The sequence below is a fragment of the Bombina bombina genome, chromosome 3 (assembly GCF_027579735.1).
Source record: "Bombina bombina isolate aBomBom1 chromosome 3, aBomBom1.pri, whole genome shotgun sequence".
Lineage (NCBI taxonomy): Eukaryota > Metazoa > Chordata > Amphibia > Anura > Bombinatoridae > Bombina > Bombina bombina.
In genome coordinates this window covers 101663505-101683377 of record NC_069501.1, presented here as the reverse complement: position 1 = coordinate 101683377, position 19873 = coordinate 101663505, and the positions used below count along the sequence as shown (strand labels likewise).

The window sequence follows — 19873 nt, the reverse complement described above, 5'->3', positions numbered from 1 at the left end:
ATATAAGATGGGTATCTTAGGGTATGTGGTAATGCAAAAGTCACGAATGTGCTCGGTTATGTACCCTTGTTCAAATCCCAATTCAATCAATTTGTCAAGTTGTATTTTGAATAGTGTAGTAGGGTCAGAAGTTAACAATTTGTATGTCTGGGTGTCTGATAATTGCTTCAGGATGTCCTCTCTATAATCACTGTAAACTAAAAGAACAATGGCCCCGCCCTTATCGGCGGGCCGTATGACTATAGAGGAGTCATTCTGGAGAGTTTTAATAGCCTTCAATTCATCTCTTGAGAGATTATGTTTCCATAATGTATCTTTTCTTTCTGTGTCCAAGTCCTGTGTTACCAACCTCAAAAATGTTTTGGTACTTGGACTGCTATTGCTGGGTTCAAAAGAGCTAGGTACACTACATTTAAGTTCAATATGGGACTTCTGTACAGACGAATCTTTATTTTGAAAGAATTCTTTAATCTTAAGAGATCTATTTAATTTGTAAAGGTCTAGTTTAAGATCAAATTCAGAGATTAAAGTGCTCGGCACAAAAGATAGGCCTTTATTAAGAACTTTACGTTCATTATCAGTTAAGGCATGTGCGCTCTCCAGAATGACTCCTCTATAGTCATACGGCCCGTCGATAAGGGCGGGGCCATTGTTCTTTTAGATTACAGTGATTATAGAGAGGACATCCTGAAGCAATTATCAGACACCCAGACATACAAATTGTTAACTTCTGACCCTACTACACTATTCAAAATACAACTTGACAAATTGATTGAATTGGGATTTGAACAAGGGTACATAACCGAGCACATTCGTGACTTTTGCATTACCACATACCCTAAGATACCCATCTTATATTCAATCCCCAAAATTCATAAAACATTAGACCACCCACCGGGCCGTCCTATTGTGTCAGCCAGGGAATCACTTACCCAACCTATAGCACAATATGTGGACGTACTCCTACAGCCAGTGGTGAAAGAAACACGGTCTTACGTTATGGATACGAATGATTTCATTCGTAAAATACGGACTGTTGACATCCAGCCAGATGATTTACTCGTCACTCTGGATGTCAACAGTCTGTATACCATCATACCACATCTTGACGGACTTAAGGCTATACAAGAGCACCTCACGGGTAACCCCCTTTATGAGGGTCCCCCAGTAGGATTCTTACTGTCCCTTATGGAATTCTGTCTGTTTAAAAACTATTTTCGGTTTGAAAACAGTTTTTATTTGCAAATTGCCGGCACAGCCATGGGTTCCTCCATGGCCCCCTCGTACGCCAATATTTATATGTCACAATTTGAAAACATGTACCTATGGAATACGCCGAACGTATCTATCATCTGTTATTACAGATACATAGATGACATTTTCTTGGTGTGGCGAGGGGCCCTGGAGGAACTCCACAAATGGTTTGATGTGTTTAATAACACAACTGACAATGTCAAGTTTAAGATGACAGCTGACACTGCATCCATTCATTTCTTGGACTTGACAGTTTTCAAGGATTCTAACAAATTAGGAACCACATTGTATCATAAACCCACCGACCGCAACTCTATATTAAGGGCAGATAGTTGCCACCCCCCAGCCCTATTAAAGGGCATTGTAAAATCACAATGCATAAGAACAATGCGTAACAATTCGAATCCTGTAACGGGGGTCTCCCAATTGAAAGGAATGGGTGAGAAGTTCCAGAACAGGGGCTACAAGACCCCGATAATCTATGATGCTGTGGAATCTGTTTCAAGGCTAACACAGACAGAATTAATTATACCCAAACCAAAAAGGGACGCTAGTGACAAGCTCATTATGTCCACCACTTTTACTCCAGTCACAAAAAATATCGGCCAAATTCTTCGACAACACTGGCCAATTATGTCTTCAGACCCAAAACTCATATTTACCCATAACCTACGACCTATGGTTGGGTTTAAGCGGGGAACTAATCTCAAAGACCTTCTGGTGAAAACGGACCCCAAACAGTGTTACTCAACAGGGATGAAAAGGAATATAAGGGGCTCCTATCGTTGTTTGGGCTGCACAACGTGTAATGGCCTAGTGGGTACCAAAGTTTTCCATCACCCACACACCAATCGAACATTCTCCATCCGCACTCCATAACGTGTACCACCACTCACGTTATATATTTATTGTTTTGTCCATGTTCTTGTTTGTACATAGGGAAGACCTCTGGCACACTTCGTGAGCGTATGGCTAATCATCGCCACGCCATAAGGACAGCACTTAAAAATGGCGATTCCGAACAGCCAGTAGCGCGACACTGCGCTAACAAGGGACACTCAGTATCTTCCATCCGCTATATTCTAATCGACCACATACCCCCATTGGATCGGGGTGGCGACCGGAATAAGCAACTTCTGAGACGAGAGGCCCAGTGGATGTTCAGATTAGGCACAATACAACCAGGTGGTCTGAACACCATGCCGGACTTTAAGAGCATTATGTGATCCACAACTGGGGTGCCACACACTTGGGGTATGCCAGGTAGACATGGTGGCTCCGTTGTGGCACACATTTCAGTTTCCCCTAGGTGTAGGGGGAAGTGTTGTGTGCCTAACGGCACAGTTTAGGTGGGACATCTGTCTCCACCTTCTCTGTGGAAGCCTGGTCCGCCGTGCGCCATTACCCATTGCTTTAACATGCACCACCAGTCTTAAAAACGGACACTAAAAAGTCACATCCACTTGGATAAATTGCAAAGGTGGACAGTATCTATATGAGCTTTATATGTCCATGATTCTTATCTGTATCACCTCTTCTCATATATCCCTGCCTTGCAATTATACTGGAGGCTAGAATTCTGAAATAAGGTTACCCCCCTCACTTAATTGTTGGCACATTTTGGCCGTTGTAAGCCATTACCCCCTAATGGTCAAAATTTAATCTAATTGAAAACTGTGCCCTAACGAAAAAGCAGCCCAAATAGCACAGCCCTATAATACTGTTATATATATCTACTGCTCTAATCTGATCTTCATTTGCTTGCGAATTTAGTGTAGCATTATATATGTTTAACGCCACTTTGCTGTAATATACTGGCGATACATTATGAGTCACAGCGCTCACATTTGCAACATTACGTTTGTAACTTGCCATTCCAATCAATTGTACTGTCATATGGTCCAACTTTTATTTTTTAATTTTTATTTTTTAACTATTCAATTTTTAAACTAGTATTCTTTTTTTATATATACAATATGATTATATATAATTCAGTACACGTTACTTATGGCACTATGAATATTGTTGTTTCATTCAGCTGGCATACCATTGCAAATTATGGCATCGTTTGGCAATCAGAGTTGTTTATGATTACCATGGTTACTGTTTCTATGCCGACCGGATGTAGCAACGTTCGACAATGTATATCCATCACAATTTTCTTGGCACTTATTAGAAGGTGGCACACTGTTGTTATAATAAGTCCCTCAAATTAGTATGTCATATTAATACGTTTGAAATTGTAGAGTACACTACTTTATCTTTTATTTCACGTTTTGTCTGTTGAATCCGTAAACCGGAAGTGAGGTAATACAACTTCCGGTTCCGGATAGCACTGTGGAACGCAATATGCGTTCCAAATTCGAAAAATTGGCGCACTTTTCCTTTGGAGAGACACTTAGGTTGATATGTTGTAATTGATATGTAACACTATAAATGAGTTGAATTTTGTTTGTTTTGCATGCTGATGAAGGGGTTGTGAACCCCGAAAACGTTCCATTAAATTGGTTTTTTGTGGAAAAGTCCTGAGAGTGCATTTTTTCGCTTTCTATATATATATATATATATATATATATATATAATTTACTTGAACAGTATCAGATATATATAGAAATATATATTTAAAAAAAAATTACATTATTTTCTATGTAAAGAACATAGAAATGTAAAATATAGATTATTAATTGGGTTAGCGCGCATGAAGAATTTCTATCTTCAATGCACATTGAATTATTAAATATAAACCATATATTATTTAGAATATTTTATATATTTTTTATTTTATTTTATATTTAATATTTCAATAACGCGAATTGAAGATAGCAAATGTGTGCTAACCCGATCATATTAGTCCTAAGTTATGAACCCCAATGCGTGCCATTAAATATGTATTTAATAATAAAAAGTACATTATTTTCTATGTGAAGAACATAGAAATGTCTATAAAAATCTATATACTATTGTAAACATGATGGACATTTTTTTTTTACCAAACTTGTTTTTTATAGAAAAATGTAAACATTAGCTAGATTTTTCTACTTTACAGTAATTAATTTTTGAATATTTCTGATTAACAGGCTTACAATATTTTTAAACTTTAGCCTAACAAAACAAAAAAGTAAACTGTATGATTATAATCTTGGCTATTTCCTTTTATCCAGGTTTAGGAGATGCCTGGGGACATCCGAGCCGCGTTGGACCCATGGACAATGTTGCTAAGGAACTAGGTTCACATCTACTTCAGGTAATGGTCAAAATGTTTCGCTTCTATTAATTAACAGTGAGTAGTCTAAAAAGTTGTCCAATGAAGACAGCTTGATGTGAGTTGACATTACATCATTTGTTGTCAATGTCTGTGTACAACCTCTAAGCAATACGTTCTGTTATTATTTCTAAATGTGTCACATTTTGGGGGAAATATTTAAAGGTAAGGTAAAGTTGAGCACACTACTTAACGCTATGTTTAATAGTTTCAAAAATTAACATAAGTTTCATTCATCATTCTAATAATATTTAACCTAATTATAAATTTATGTACCTTTCAAACATTGTTCAGAGACAAATCTTTCGTCCGCCCGACATTTTGGGTAATTTGATTGACAGTCGCTAGCTATATTATACTCCAATCTGCAGTTTCCCCTTCAGGGGTTTAACCCATCCATTCCGAAGTCACTCGATGACTGAGCGCATGCGTCGGACTAAACTCAACCCACTTCAACCTGTGCTCGTTCGTGAGTAGTGCATGCGCAGTGCTAGCTCTGTAGCGATCGTTTTGTTTTGCATAAATGTATTTATGTTTCTGCCTGCGATCGACGGAACTCTGAGGCTCAATGAATAAATTGTTACAATCGCAACAATGTATCGGGCAGGGGGGGAAGTGGCGCATGCGCATACGAAATTGACTCTGTGAACGCGCATTGAGCTGACGTAAACAGAGGGGTGAGAACGCTCGATGAAATAAGAGAGAAACACGGAAGTGGCATGGGGGAGGAGAATTGAATAGAACGGTAGGAATGATAAACTTTGGATTTCATGTAAAATAAATAATATAACAAAAAACAAAGTTAGCGACTACCTTATGGTTGATAAGTACATTGATTATATGGATTCAATAGCAAGAAACTTTACCTTACCTTTAAAGCTGAAAAGAAGAAAGATAATGTTTTACAGACTTTACAATATAATTCCAATTTTTGTAGCTTTCTTTGTAGTGGCATTTTGCTTCTTGGGTATTACGTAATAATTGTAGCTTCTTATATGTAAGTTTAACTGGTAGTTACCTTGTTTAATAGCTAGAACCACTTATGCAAGAGATGCAATTTGGAGGGTATAAAGTGCAAGTACTTAATGCAAAAGCAAAAATAAACAGAAAGAAGAAAAGAGGTACATAATGTTCTTTACTTTAACACTAATATCAATTTAATTTTGTATAAAACAAGTAACACAAATTATATAAAAAAATATTTTAGATTCCGTTAAATTCTGAAATATTTCAGACAATTAAAAACTTAAAATCATGTGGTAACACCTATATTTATTTCAAATAGACAGACACTATACTTAAGTAAAGAAGACGGTGGTTTAGATATGCCTAACTTACAAAATTATTATATAGCTAACCACCTGACTCGTATTATAGACTGGAACCATGCAACCCTCCTCCAAACGTTTGGTGTTTAAACTAACATCTTCAATGCACATAACCTACGAGACTTATGCTGCCTCCCCAAGATAACCAGACCAGACAATATCATGGATAATATATATATTAAGACTACGTTGGAGATTTGGGATAAACTTCTTTCAAAGTCAAATGCACTCTCAACACCTATCTCACCGCTTACCCCACTGTTAAACAATAAACTCTTCTTTAAGCAAAGCCTTTACATATGGGTTAGCAACAACCCTGCATATAAAAATCTCCCTATATTCTTATTAACAGATACGTCACAAATTAAAGAAAAAAACGTACTAAGTGATACTCTAGGTCCCCCTTTTCATAAATGGTATGTATACCTCCAAACCCGACATGCCATCAACTCATGCCCCTATAAGAAAGATATCATCAGATCCCTCACCCCATTTGAACATATCTGTCTCAATGCTAAAATAAAGAAGTCACACCTATCAATTACATACAAAATGCTTAGAGGCTCCTTCCCAAATGTAAGACCAAAATACCTTGCAAACTGGGAATCTGAGCTCCAATGCCAGATCACAGATGAAGAATGGAAGCGAAACTTTAAGGTGACACACCACTCTTCTATTTCACTGGCATTAACTGAACTTAACTACAAGATTATAGCTAGGTGGTATCTTACACCGCAGAGCATAAGATCCATCTTCCCAGAGGCTACTTCAAGCTGCTGGAGAAGATGTGGGGACATAGGCACTCATTCCCACATTTGGTGGTTTTGCCTGAAATTAAGTATATATTGGTCCCAGATAGAGAAATGTATTAATCTAACACTCAATACCAGTATCCATCTTACACCAGCCATCATCCTACTCAACCAAACCCCACAGCAAGGATGTATGTTATCGAAGAAAACTAATGCACATGATGTTAACTAGTGCTAAACGATTGATCCCTAGGCTATGGAAACAGCAGCAACCCCCCACATATACACAGTGGGTGTCAGAAATGAACCACGCCCTAGCATTAGAAAAGATGCATTATTGCTTTTCAGGAAGGTGAGATTTCATTCTTGACATAATTTTTCTTTGGGAGCAAAGTCCTCAAACATGATTATTGTGTCAATCCTACTAGCCAGACATTATCTAGTATAGTGGATGAAAATTGTTTTTTACTATATGTATCACCTGTTGTTGCTTTATTGCATATAACTTAATAACAGTTGTATTTAACTGATGTGTAGGTTCCCCTCCCTTTTTTCTCTTCCCCTCCCCTTATCCTACTCCCTCTAAAAATGGTTGCTATTTATATGCTTCATGGAACAATGATACTGTAATTTCTCATTCTTTAATGTCAATTTGTGAAGCTTGATATGCTGTATGTATTTGCACAACTTCAATAAAAATTACTTAAATAAAAAAAAAAAATCATGTGGTAACAATGTCATTGCTTAAATGCCCAAAAGCGTATCAAGTGGTGACCGTTACAATGTAACTGTTCAGGAATGTCTTTGTGAAAAAAACAGTCCACTATCTTAGTTAGCCAACAATGGGTCTCAAGGTTGCCCTTTTTTTTAGACACCAATCTCTATAAGCACTTTAGAGAGGTACATAGAATAAATTGACATATGTAAGGTCAAACATAACTGGAGAGGGGGTAACTTTGAACATAGCCTCCTAAAAAAGAATCAGAATTTATCTACAACTTCAATATTATAAATCCAAAAATGATCAATTCAGAGCTGGATCTATCCCTTTTTTAGGATCATAACTTAAAAGGACAGTCAAGTCCAAAAAAAACCTTTCATGATTTAAATAGGGAATGTAATTTTAAACAACTTTCCAATTTACTTTTATAGCCAATTTTGCTTTGTTCTCTTGGTATTCTTAGTTAAAGCTAAACCTAGGAGGTTCATATGCTAATTTCTTAGACCTTGAAGACTGGCTCTAATCTGAATGCATTTTGACCACTAGAGGGCATTAGTTCATGTGTTTCATATAGATAACATTGAGCTCTTGCATGTGAAGTTACCCTGGAGTGAGCACTGATTGGCTAAAATGCAAGTCTGTCAAAGAACTGAAATAAGGGGGCAGTTTGCAGAGGCTTAGATAGAAGGTAATCACAGAAGTAAAAGTGTATTTCTATAACAGCGTTGGTTATGCAAAACTGGGGAATGGGTAATAAAGGGATTATCTTTCTTTTTAAACAACAAAAATTCTGGTGTTGACTGTCCCTTTAACCTAAAAGCTACTATTAGTCTCTAAAATACTCCATAGTAAATAAACACATACCCCTATTAACAATTTTATTTTTATTTTTATTTATATACTGTTTTTATTTTTAAATATAATGTCACTGAATAGAATTTTTTTGATACCACTATGATGTTATTTTGTAAATCATCAACAACGTATATCACTTAAAAACTTTAAATGTTATTTGTCACTATAAAAAACCCCACACAATATTTATCATCAGATATTAGTCATTCTAGATATTGCATTTAAAACAATTGAACATCGTAATCACTGCTATTACACTGTGCCCAATCACTCAAAAAAGGTGCTGAACCAGTAAGGTTCACGACTAAGAACTTTTTTAAACAAATCACAGTTTAAACTGAAGTGTAATAGATCATATTTTATTACGATTTAATATTTTATTGTTTAGTTCATAAGAAAGTTCTATAACTAATATGTTTCACCGCTTAGGAATTCACCATGTTGCAACACAATTTAATATAACAAAAGATACCACAGTTAATTTATAATTTGTTATTTCTATTATTTTTATTGTATATGTCTCCATATTTTGTTTGTATGTAATAATGCGTTTCCCTGTGTGATTCCGCTACATCTGCAGCCCATACCACTTTAAAGACCTTTATATGCCAATAAATCTTTAAAAAGTGACGTGGCCCAATGAAAACAAGTGAGACCGTATTTAAAAAAGGGAGTTCACCTTAACACAGCATCTTAAAAAAGCCCAACGTGGGGTGAAATGCGTAGATCTAAGCTGTGTAAAGAAAGAACGTTATCCAGAGTATCTGCCTAAAAGGGGAAGAAACCTTGGCAGACTGCTGAATTAATCTTTTCATACGGGAAAGAATAAAATCCCTGCGTACAAACTGTACTAAGAGCAGGGGATAAGCTGAACCGTCGTTAAAAGAAAACTTAAACTTAGTTAACGTTTTGCTCGCCTCGGTATGACAAATTAAAAGTTAAAAAATTGTGTGCAAGTGAAAACCTGAAACGTGCAAAGAGTTTGACTTCAGATATCACAACCGTGTTAACTATTCTCCCCATAGACTTAAAGGGACATTATACTATAAAACTGTTTTTCCCTTAATGTGTTTCCAATTACTTTTTTTACCAGCTGCAGAGTATAAAATGTATGAGATTTGCTTTTTTTTAAGGCTTATTTGTGTATATGAATTAGCTGATTTTGTGTTTTGAAGCCACAACCTAATAAAATGGGTTGAGCTTGTAGGTATAATCAGATCTCATTACTTTATCACATTGTGTTCATATACCTGCTTCTTTATCTTATATCTGCCCATAAACCAATCACCAATACTTGGAGAGAACAATGGAAAATTAACACTTTATTACCTTATCTCTTCTATAACCCACTGGGAGTGTAATTTCTTCTACTGGCTGTGTTAATACAGCTTGGCCTCATGGCCAAAAACTTTCAGGATGGGTGGGGATACCACAGGCTAAATAAACTAATTAAAATGCCAATATAAGGTTAATGAAAATACTTATAAACAATTTAATACACTCCAGCAGGTAAAGTGGATCATTGGGAACAAATTAAAGGGGAGAAAATTTTTGAGTAAACTGTCCCTTTAATGGAGCACACAATCTGAAAAGAGCCCAACACCTATACTCACGCGCTAACCCAAATTGAGCTATTTATATTACACATTCCAATTTTCTTTACATTGAAATATATGTAATATTTAAATATATATTTCTATATACATCTGTTTATATACCTATACCTGATTATATTTTTATTAGATATATAAGTATAGATATATTCAGATATATACAGAAATATATACTGTATGTATAGAAGTATTACATTTATTTCTATTTGAAGAACATTGCAATGTACAATATGTGAATCGCAATTTGGGCTTAGCGCTCTAGGTCCAGCGATGTCAGGTTAGTGCTCTTGAAGACAGTTAAATATTAAACATAAAAATAATGTAAAAATATTAATAAAAAATAATTATTATTAATCCAAAATTATAGAACTTTTTTCGAACCTCTATAATAATTTTTTAACAATTATTGATATTTTTTACATTATTTTTATATTTAATATTTACATAACACTCCTTAAGATAACTGTCTTCAAGTGCTCTAACCCAACACCGCGTTAGACCTACATCGCTAAACCCGATTTGCCATTCGCATATTTTACATTCCAATGTTCATCACATAGAAGAAAATGTTCTATTAAATAAATCCACTAACAAGTCCCACTAGCGCTTCTTATAGGGACACCTAAAATACTAGGAGCATTCACACCTAATACTATATGATAAAAAAATGAATTAACTTTAAATGATGATAATATCAAAAAATAGCAACCTGTCCTTAATACATGAAAGGTCCCTCAAACCTCTCCAACCACAAAATAAAATACAAAAAGAAACAGGATGGCCCTATACAAAAGACACTGTGCGTACATAATAAATAAACAGATATGACAAAATATAATGCAATACAAAACAATATGTCATGTGTAGATAGAGTCCAAGATAGGAGATAACAATGAATATCTTGAGAAAAAAATGGTGATGACCACTAGTAAACGTCTCTTCAAATACAGCCCCCACTAAGATGTAAACTTACTTCAAAGGTCCTCAATCATATAGGTAAGGATAATTCGTATTGGTAAAGCACTTGGCACCTCTCAGAGTATGAAACAGGACAGCCAGATTCAAAAAGCTCCATTGTGGTGGTCCAAAAGAGACGAATTTCAAAGGTCTGTTTTATATGTTAAAGCCCTTTTTTGTCAAACACCTTATACCATATATATATTTGGGCCCTTATAACTTTTTTGAATTTTTTTTATTTAAATATGTTATGTTATGTGTAAAACTGTACTTTAAATGTATTTATGTTGTGTTTTATGCAACATTTTTTTAACGCACTACCTTTTAAGCGAGGGTTTCAGTTGTGCTAACTCAACAAGTGTAAAATACAGTTAAGCTCTTCCAATCACGTTTAGTTTCAACTTGTAATACGCAGGCTTTTCCATCGTGTTCAAAAACACAATATCGCTTGTGCGCAACAGTTACCACACCACTTGTAATCTAGCCCTATGACAGCACGCCATGCACCTCTTAGAGCACTCCACTAGATCAGCAGCACAATACTGAGCACTAAGTTACCTTTCTTCCTACGACACTGGGCAGAACATAGCTTGCCTAAGTATTCAGGTAACACTATCAAACACAACCTTCTTAGCACCTTGCAGAGTTGCACACTTGTAGCCACTTCAAAACCTGACATTACAGCTAGTCATGATGACCAACCCAGTGAGTCCACCTGTCAAAATCCTTGTCATTTATATATAAGCTAAGTAATGATTTTACTAGCCCAGTTATACATCTTCCCATTCAGCAATTAACCACAATCCAACCTCTGCCACTACAATTAATCCTGACCACCCTGCCATAAGAGCTTCCCTGGACCATATACAAACTCTTCCTTGCTGTATGTATGTGCCTAGTCAGAATGCCATCCTATTTGAAGATTTTCTTTGCAATCCTGAATTAGAGATTAACCAATCAGGATTGAGATGGGAGTGCTCACTGTCAGATTTATCTTCTTTTTATCTTCTGATTTGCTAATGCTAAGATTCAGTTTCTGACCCTGAGTTTTGCTCTCTTCTCTAGGATTTGAATGTTCCAAATGGCTAATTCAGATTTACAAAGGTATTAATCTGAACAGTTAAAACTCTCAGTCTAAGGGTGTTTGAATTAAAAGTTATATATCTTAAAATTTGATGTTGATTTATTTTATATTGGTGCAAAAACACTTACAGTCCTATATTCAATGAGATTTGAAAATGATATAATGCCCAAGATTAAATTTGTCAACAAGCTTGCATTTCCCCTCTCTGTGTTCATGAAAAATGATCAATGAATTTAGGCAGTCATGATTAATGGTGATGCTCCTTGAACTTAACAGGTTCTTCTGAAATTCGCATCTTTCCAGATAAACTGAATAAAAAAAACAGAGATTTTTGCTATTGCCAGATCTTGAGGTTCTTCAGGATGTGGTACAGCAAAATCGGCATCACGAAGCCTGTGACACCACTTAGAGACTAACTGGTGTGTATTCATGAAAATAAGCGTTGATAGGTACTAGAGGTGCCAATTGTTTTCTTTTTTTCTCTGTATTTACATGGAACTATGCAAATAGTCATCAACCATTCCAGCATTTTCCCCTCAATCAGCATGTGATTATGTTTGAGCGTTTATCTTCAGACACAAATGTTGGTGTTTGTAAGGTATATCCTCTAGCCACTGTCCAACACACTAAATCTGGGCTAGACAAACCCAGGAGCCAGGGAGCCACTGGCTCCTAGAATTTTACCCCTGGTTTCTAACTTTTTGGGTTAATCTCCATATGTCTATATACAACTACCACTGTCTGGATCCTAAAAGTATGTAGTTGTATATAGATATATGGAGAATAACCTTCGAGTTCCTATAAATCTAGCAGGGCTTCCACAAATGCCATCTTCTATCAGGTCTACGTCCCATGCTTTTGAGTTACTTGATCTGCAATAAAATGGCAGCCAAGCAATGATTCCAGGTGATTTTCGCATTCACCAGTACTGATGTGAATTAATGAGAGTTAGAATTAAAGCAGATTAATAATACTCCAGTGGTTTGTTTTTCTGGACTCCAGGGGAAAATGTGCTCATTTATTGCACATATGATTTAGGGATCTATTAAAGGTACACAAATTTATTTTTTCTATTTTGTTGCACCTAAAAAAGGATGTTTTAAAAATGTAATGCAGTATTTGTTTTTTGAAAAATGAATGCTCTTGTGTCGATGGAAAACAAACAAACAAGATGATATGGAACTCCAATGCTTTTGCTAATTTTCAGCAATATATTTTCCTACAGGTGTGAGTGCAGTATTAATTTATTTATTTATTTATTTGCTTTTCATTTACATTGTTATTGTATGTTTATTTCCCCTATTATATATTGAGACTGACTCATAGAATTCTTTTATTAAAGGGACATGAAACCCCATTTTTTTCTTTCTTTCATTATTCAGATAGAGAATACAATTTTAAAAAAGTTGCAAATGTAGTTATATTATTAGATTTGCTTTGTCCCCATGTTATTCTTTGTTGAAGAGATATCTATATAGGTAGCATGAAAATGTCTGGAGTACTACTTGACAGGACATAGTGCTCTTGCTAATGTATAACATTGTTTAAAACTCACTGTATAGTGCTGCAGACACGTGAACACTGCTGAACTTAATTTCACAATTTTAAACAAAGAATAACAAGAATACAACGAAAATTTGATAATTTTAACAAAGTTGTTTAAAATTGTATGTTTTATCTGAGTCATGAAAACATTTTTGGGGGGTTTTATGTCCCTTTAAGGGTGTGCAGTAACTTGCATTTTGAGCATGTAATGTTTTAAAACAACTCTTATTACAGTCGATATCTGTCCTTTCAAAACAATTTTGGTGAATTTTGCAGTTAATTTTCCAGAAAAAATAAAGATGATAAATATGAAATTGCAGAGGAAAAAAAAAGTCTGCCAAACATTTTAACAAAACATTTACTGTAGTTTTATTTTAACTACTTAAGTATTTTTTTAAGGGAAAAAAAAATGCCATTTATAACTAAACAGCAGATCTTTTATCTAAATTGTACATTTGTTTCCAACGTTGTCTAAATATTTATGGGCTTTTTAAAGTAATTTTTGTGCATACAGGTATGTTTGCATGTAGAAGTATTTAATCCTCTGCAATTTTTCATTTGTGGCTTAAAGCCCTGTAGGTTTCATTGAATGTTACTATTATTTGAGAAAAATGCAAAACAGGCTGCTATAATCTCTCTCAAAAACCTGTACAATATCACTCCGGGAAATGTGTTTTTCATAAAGTCACGGTGTGTGCATTTTTTATGTCTAGGACATTTATTCATTTTTTTTTCAGGTGCTACATCACTTGAACAAACTTTATTTCTTCAATGCAGATCTGCTAAATGATTCTCAAGAGATTCTTACCATGAAAAAGTTGATTAGGGTATAATTAAGGTGAACAAAGTATTTTGCCTGTAGACATAACTGTCACTTACTTCATGAGTACAGCATTTTCTCGTTATATGGTGGTTCATGGTTTACACCAGATCTCAGATTTAAAGTGATGTTCACTGTGATTGCAAAGTAATATTGTTCTGCTTGATATAGATACACTAGCATGTAGTACTGTTTGTTACCTCTTTACTTACTAGGAGTTCTGTATTAATGAGAATGTTACTTTACAACTGTAAAAGGGTTTAACACCTACTTAAAGGGATATGAAACCCCCCAAAAATATTATTTCATGAATCAGATAAAACATACTATTTTAAACAACTTGTCCAATTTATTTCTATTATCTAATTTGTTTTATTTGCTTTATATCCTTTGTTGAAATGTATACCTAGGTAGAGTCAGAAGCTGCTGACTGGTGGCTGCAAATATATGCCTTGTTGTTGGCTATCAGCTAGCTCCCAGTAGTGCATTACTGCTCCTTCAACAAGAGAATGATTATAGGACACAATACAAAATTATCAGTTTTTCTTCATTCTATTCATTCTTCATGCTATCTTTATTTAAAAAGCAGGAATGTAAAGCTTAGGTGCCGGCCCATTTTTGGTTCAGAACCTGGGTTACGTGTGCTTATTGGTGGCTAAATGTAACCATCAATAAGCAAGCACTATCCAGGGTGCTGAACCTACAATGGGCTGCCACCTAAGCTTTACATTCCTGCTTTTAAAATAAAGATAGCAAGAGAATGGAAAGAAATTGATAATAGGAGTAAATGAGAAAGTTGTCCCTTTAACCGTTATTAGTGATATTTAAAATGTTACCATTTTTATCACTTTTTTATTGTAATACATTTTATTTAACTTAATACAATACCAGCAGCTTTTGCAAACAATAGCAAACAAAATAATAACATTACAGTGGCTCCTGAAAGGGACATGGAACCCATTTTTTTTTTTTAATTAATCATTCAGATAAAGCATGCAATTTACATAACTTTCCATCTTATTTCTATTGTTTAATTTGTTTCATTCTCTTTGTATTCTTTGTTGAAAAGTATACCTAGGTAGGCTCAGGAGCTGCTGATTGTTGGCTACACATATATGCCTCTTGGCATTGGTTTTTAGCTAACTCCCAGTAGTGCATTCTGGTCATTCAACAAAGGATACAAATTAGATAAGAGTAAATTGGAAAGTTGTTAAAAACGGTATGATTGTCCTTTCAATAGAATAAAAGTAAACAAAATGCTAACACAATATTTCACTGTGGTTACTCTGTTTCACTGGGATAAGGCTATCCTACAATCTAAATAAGTTTATACTGTTAGGAAATATTGGGCAGACTTGTTGGGCCTATGGTTCCTATCTGCCATCAAATTCTATCGGCTAGATTACGAGTCTTTCGTTAGCCTTAAAAAGCAGCGTTGAGAGGTCCCAATGCTGCTTTTTTCCTAACGCTGGTATTACGAGTCTTGCAGGTACAGGTGTACCGCTCACTTTTTTTCCGTGACTCGGACATACCGTAAATCCACTTACGTCAATTGCGTATCCTATCTTTTCAATGGGATTTGCCTAATGCCGTTATTACGATTCCCTTGAATTCCGATTGGCTGATCCGATCAGCCAATAGAATGCGAGCTCAATCCGATTGGCTGATTGGATCAGCCAATCGGATTGAACTTCAATCTGATTGGCTGATTCAATCAGATTTTTCCTACCTTAATTCCGATTGGCTGATAGATTCCTATCAGCCAATCGGAATTCGAGGGACGCCATCTTGGATGACGTCCCTTAAAGGAACCTTCATTCGTCGTTCAGTCGTCGGTTGAAGAGGATGGCTCCGTGTCGGCTCCTTTGAAGATGGCTCCGCTCTGCTCCGGATGGATGAATATTGAAGATGCCGCCTGGATGAAGACTTCTGCTGGATGGGGGACCTCCTCTGTGCACCTTGGATGAAGATTTCGGCCCGGTTGGGTGAAGACGGTTCCAGGTAGGGTGATCTTCAGGGGGTTAGCGTTAGGTTTTTTAAGGTGGGGTTGGGTGGGTTTAGAGTAAGGGTGTGTGGGTGGTGGGTTTTGATGTTGGGGGGGTTGTATTTTTTTTTTACAGGTAAAAGAGCGGATTACTTTGGGGCAATGCCCCGCAAAAAGCCCTTTTAAGGGCTGGTAAAAGAGCTGGTTACTTGGTAATTTAGAATAGGGTAGGGCATTGTTTTTATTTTGGGGGCTTTATTATTTTATTAGGGGGCTTAGATTAGGTGTAATTAGTTTAAATTTATTGTAATTCTTTTTTATTTTCTGTAATTTAGTGTTTGTTTTTTGTATTATAGTTTAGTTTATTTAATTTAATTTTAGGTAATTGTAGGTAATTTATTTAATTTATTTAATGATAGGATTTATTTTACTATTAACTAATAACTATTTAATAACTATTGTACCTAGTTAAAATAAAGTTGCCTGTAAAATAAAAACAAATCCTAAAATAGCTACAATATAATTATTAGTTATATTGTAGCTATCTTAGAGTTTATTTTACAGGTAAGTATTTAGTTTTAAATAGGAATAATTTAGTTAATACGAGTAATATTATTTAGATTTATTAAAATAATATTTAAGTTGGGGGGGGTTAGGGTTAGTGTTAGACTTAGGTTTATGGGTTAATAATTTTAATATAGGTGGCGGCGGTATATATAATATAGGTGGCGGCGGGGTCCGGGAGCGGCGGTTTAGGGGTTAAACAATTTATTTAGTTGCGGCGGGGTCCGGGATCCACAGGATAGGGGTTAATAAGTTTATGTAGGTGGCGGCGGTATAGGGGGCGGCAGATTAGGGGTTAATATGTATAATGTAGGTGGCGGCGGGGTCAGGGAGTGGAGGTTTAGGGGTTAACATGTTTATTATAGTTGCGGCGGGGTCCAGGAGCGGCGGTTTAGGGGATAATAAATTTATTTAGCTGCGGCGGTGTAGGGGGGGGCAGATTAGGGGTGTTTAGACTCAGGGTACATGTTAGGGTGTTAGGTGCAGACATCTCCCATAGGAATCAATGGGATATTGGGCAGCAGCGAACATGAGCTTTCGCTATAGTCAGACTCCCATTGATTCCTATGGGATCCGCCACCTCCAGGGCTGCGGATTGAAATCCAGGTACGCTGGGCTGGAATAGTGCAGAGCGTACCTGGTAGTAGTTTGATAACTACAAAAAGTAGTCAGATTGTGCCGAACTTGCGTTCGGAACATCTGTAGTGACGTAACCATCAATCTTTGTCTGACTGAGCCCGGCGGATCGTAGGTTACGTCACTATAATCTACTTTTGCCGGGCAGTAGGGGTTGATAACTATGGCGAATCAGCCTTGCCACAAATACGCTGTGGAATTCCAGCGTATTTACGGTTGACGGCTTGATAACTAGAGGCCATAGACTGTATTTTATGTTTTGTTCTAAATCCACTGCAGTGAGACATATCTAAAGTCATTATATTGTGTTTTTAAGCTTGAACTATTATTTCTATTTGTATTTGTCAAGTGCTGTTTTTAGTGCTACTTTTTAAGCAACAATTACATTATATTTTAACAGTTATTTTTCGCAACATTGTACCAATATACAGATTGTATGTTAGATCTTCTGACCCAGATATCCTGTTTTATATGCTCTAACCTTAATCTATTTTTTGTACAAATATATCAATTGTGAGTAATTTATCAGTAAACTTATATTTTTGATCCAACATCGATCTCTTTTTTATTTATACTTATATCCACATTTAATTATCGATATAGAACTCTTTTCACCAAAAACATCCCATCATATTGTTATTGAATGGATATTTGTGTACTCCATTGAATTACTCTTTGTAAAAAGAGAGCGGATCTATATGAATGGAAGTCAGGAACACCTGATCTCCCACTTATGTATTTAACAAATCTAGGGGACTTATTACCCTGAATAAAATGAATTACAGACTGGAGCTTGGGGTCTTAAACAGATGGGAGGGGGATAGGGCAGGTTTGAACAATGTATACAATTTTAGGGAGGAGGATAATTTAGTCTGTATTGATCTTGCCCAACTAGCTCAGAGGTTTAGATAGGCAATTAGTGGTAAGATAAAAAAAAACCCTCTTGCCAAGGTGCTTACATGATGCATTAGAGATAAAGGGGAGAGGGGTAAAATCTCAGATGTAGTTTACTGAAAAGTTCAAAAGTTATTTATATGAGAGGAGTAGACCACAGAGAGGTTTTCTCATCCATTAGATGTAAAGATTTTTTGCATAATCTTTAGACTTCAGCAACTTGAAAACAATCGCTCAAGTGCCATATTTTCAAAGCTGTTTGTGCTGCATTTTTTCAGTGTTAAAACCTTCCTGTATGTCCAAGTTATATATTAATAAAAAAATGTTACAAAGAAAGTAGCTCAAAACACGTTGAAAAAATGAAACTTGTAACCAACTAAAATATTATCATTAGAAATGTAACTGGTTGAAGATAAGTGTTTGGTCTTTAAAGGGACAGTCCCTTTGTTACCCATTCCTCAGTTTTGCATAACCTACACAGTTATATTAATATATGTTTTGCCTCTGTGATTACCTTGTATCTAAGCCTCTGCAAACTACCCCCATATCACAATGCTTTTGACAGACATGCAGTTTAGCTAATCAGTGCAGACTCCTAAATAACTCCACGGGAGTGAGCACAATGTTATCTATATGACACACATGAACTAGTACTGTCTAACTGTGAAAAACTTTCAAAATGCTCTGAGCTAAGAGCCGGTTTTCAACGGTTTAGAAATCAGTTTGAGCCTACCTAGGTTTAGCTTTTCAAAAATACCACCAAGGGAACAAAGCAAATTTAATGATAAAAGTTCATTGGAAAATTGCTTAAAATTGCATGCCCTATCTGAATCATGAAAGTTTAGTTTTGACTAGACTGTCCCTTCAAAAGTATTAATTATATAATTGCATAAACTGATGTGAAACAGTTAACCACGATTACTTATTATCATTATATTATTGGTTAAGGGGAATCATTCACGTATATCATTATTACAATTAATACTGAATAAAATAGTCCCCCATGTTTTTCTTTCACATTGACTACATATATTTTGCATCCACATAAAACCCACAAAAAACATATTTACCCAATTTAATTCAAATGGCATAACTAATTCAATTGGTGGTGCTTGTGATGGATTGGAACATATGGTATTTTTTTGGTACGTTTATTTATTATATTTTATTTTATTATTAACTATTATGTAGGGCCTGCATGCAGCAGCACAAAGGGTTAATTTATTTTCTAGCATTACTTACACATTTTAAGAATGGAGTAATTTTATGCATAAAAAAAAACATAATTTATGTAAGAACTTACCTGATAAATTCATTTCTTTCATATTAACAAGAGTCCATGAGCTAGTGACGTATGGGATATACATTCCTACCAGGAGGGGCAAAGTTTCCCAAACCTTAAAATGCCTATAAATACACCCCTCACCACACCCACAAATCAGTTTAACGAATAGCCAAGAAGTGGGGTGATAAGAAAAAAAGTGCGAAGCATATAAAATAAGGAATTGGAATAATTGTGCTTTATACAAAAAAATCATAACCACCACAAAAAAGGGTGGGCCTCATGGACTCTTGTTAATATGAAAGAAATGAATTTATCAGGT

At 35.5% G+C, this 19873-nt stretch overlaps 1 protein-coding gene across 2 annotated transcripts in view; it reads left to right on the top strand.

Annotated features, from left to right (window-relative positions):
* The window catches only part of SIM2 (SIM bHLH transcription factor 2), a 210843-nt gene that overhangs the window by 83702 nt on the left and 107268 nt on the right, over positions 1–19873 (top strand). For both annotated transcript variants that reach the window (XM_053704539.1, XM_053704540.1), the window contains exon 2: positions 4416–4498. In XM_053704539.1, the coding sequence (XP_053560514.1) occupies positions 4416–4498 (83 nt within the window). The remainder of the gene's footprint in view (positions 1–4415; positions 4499–19873) is intronic.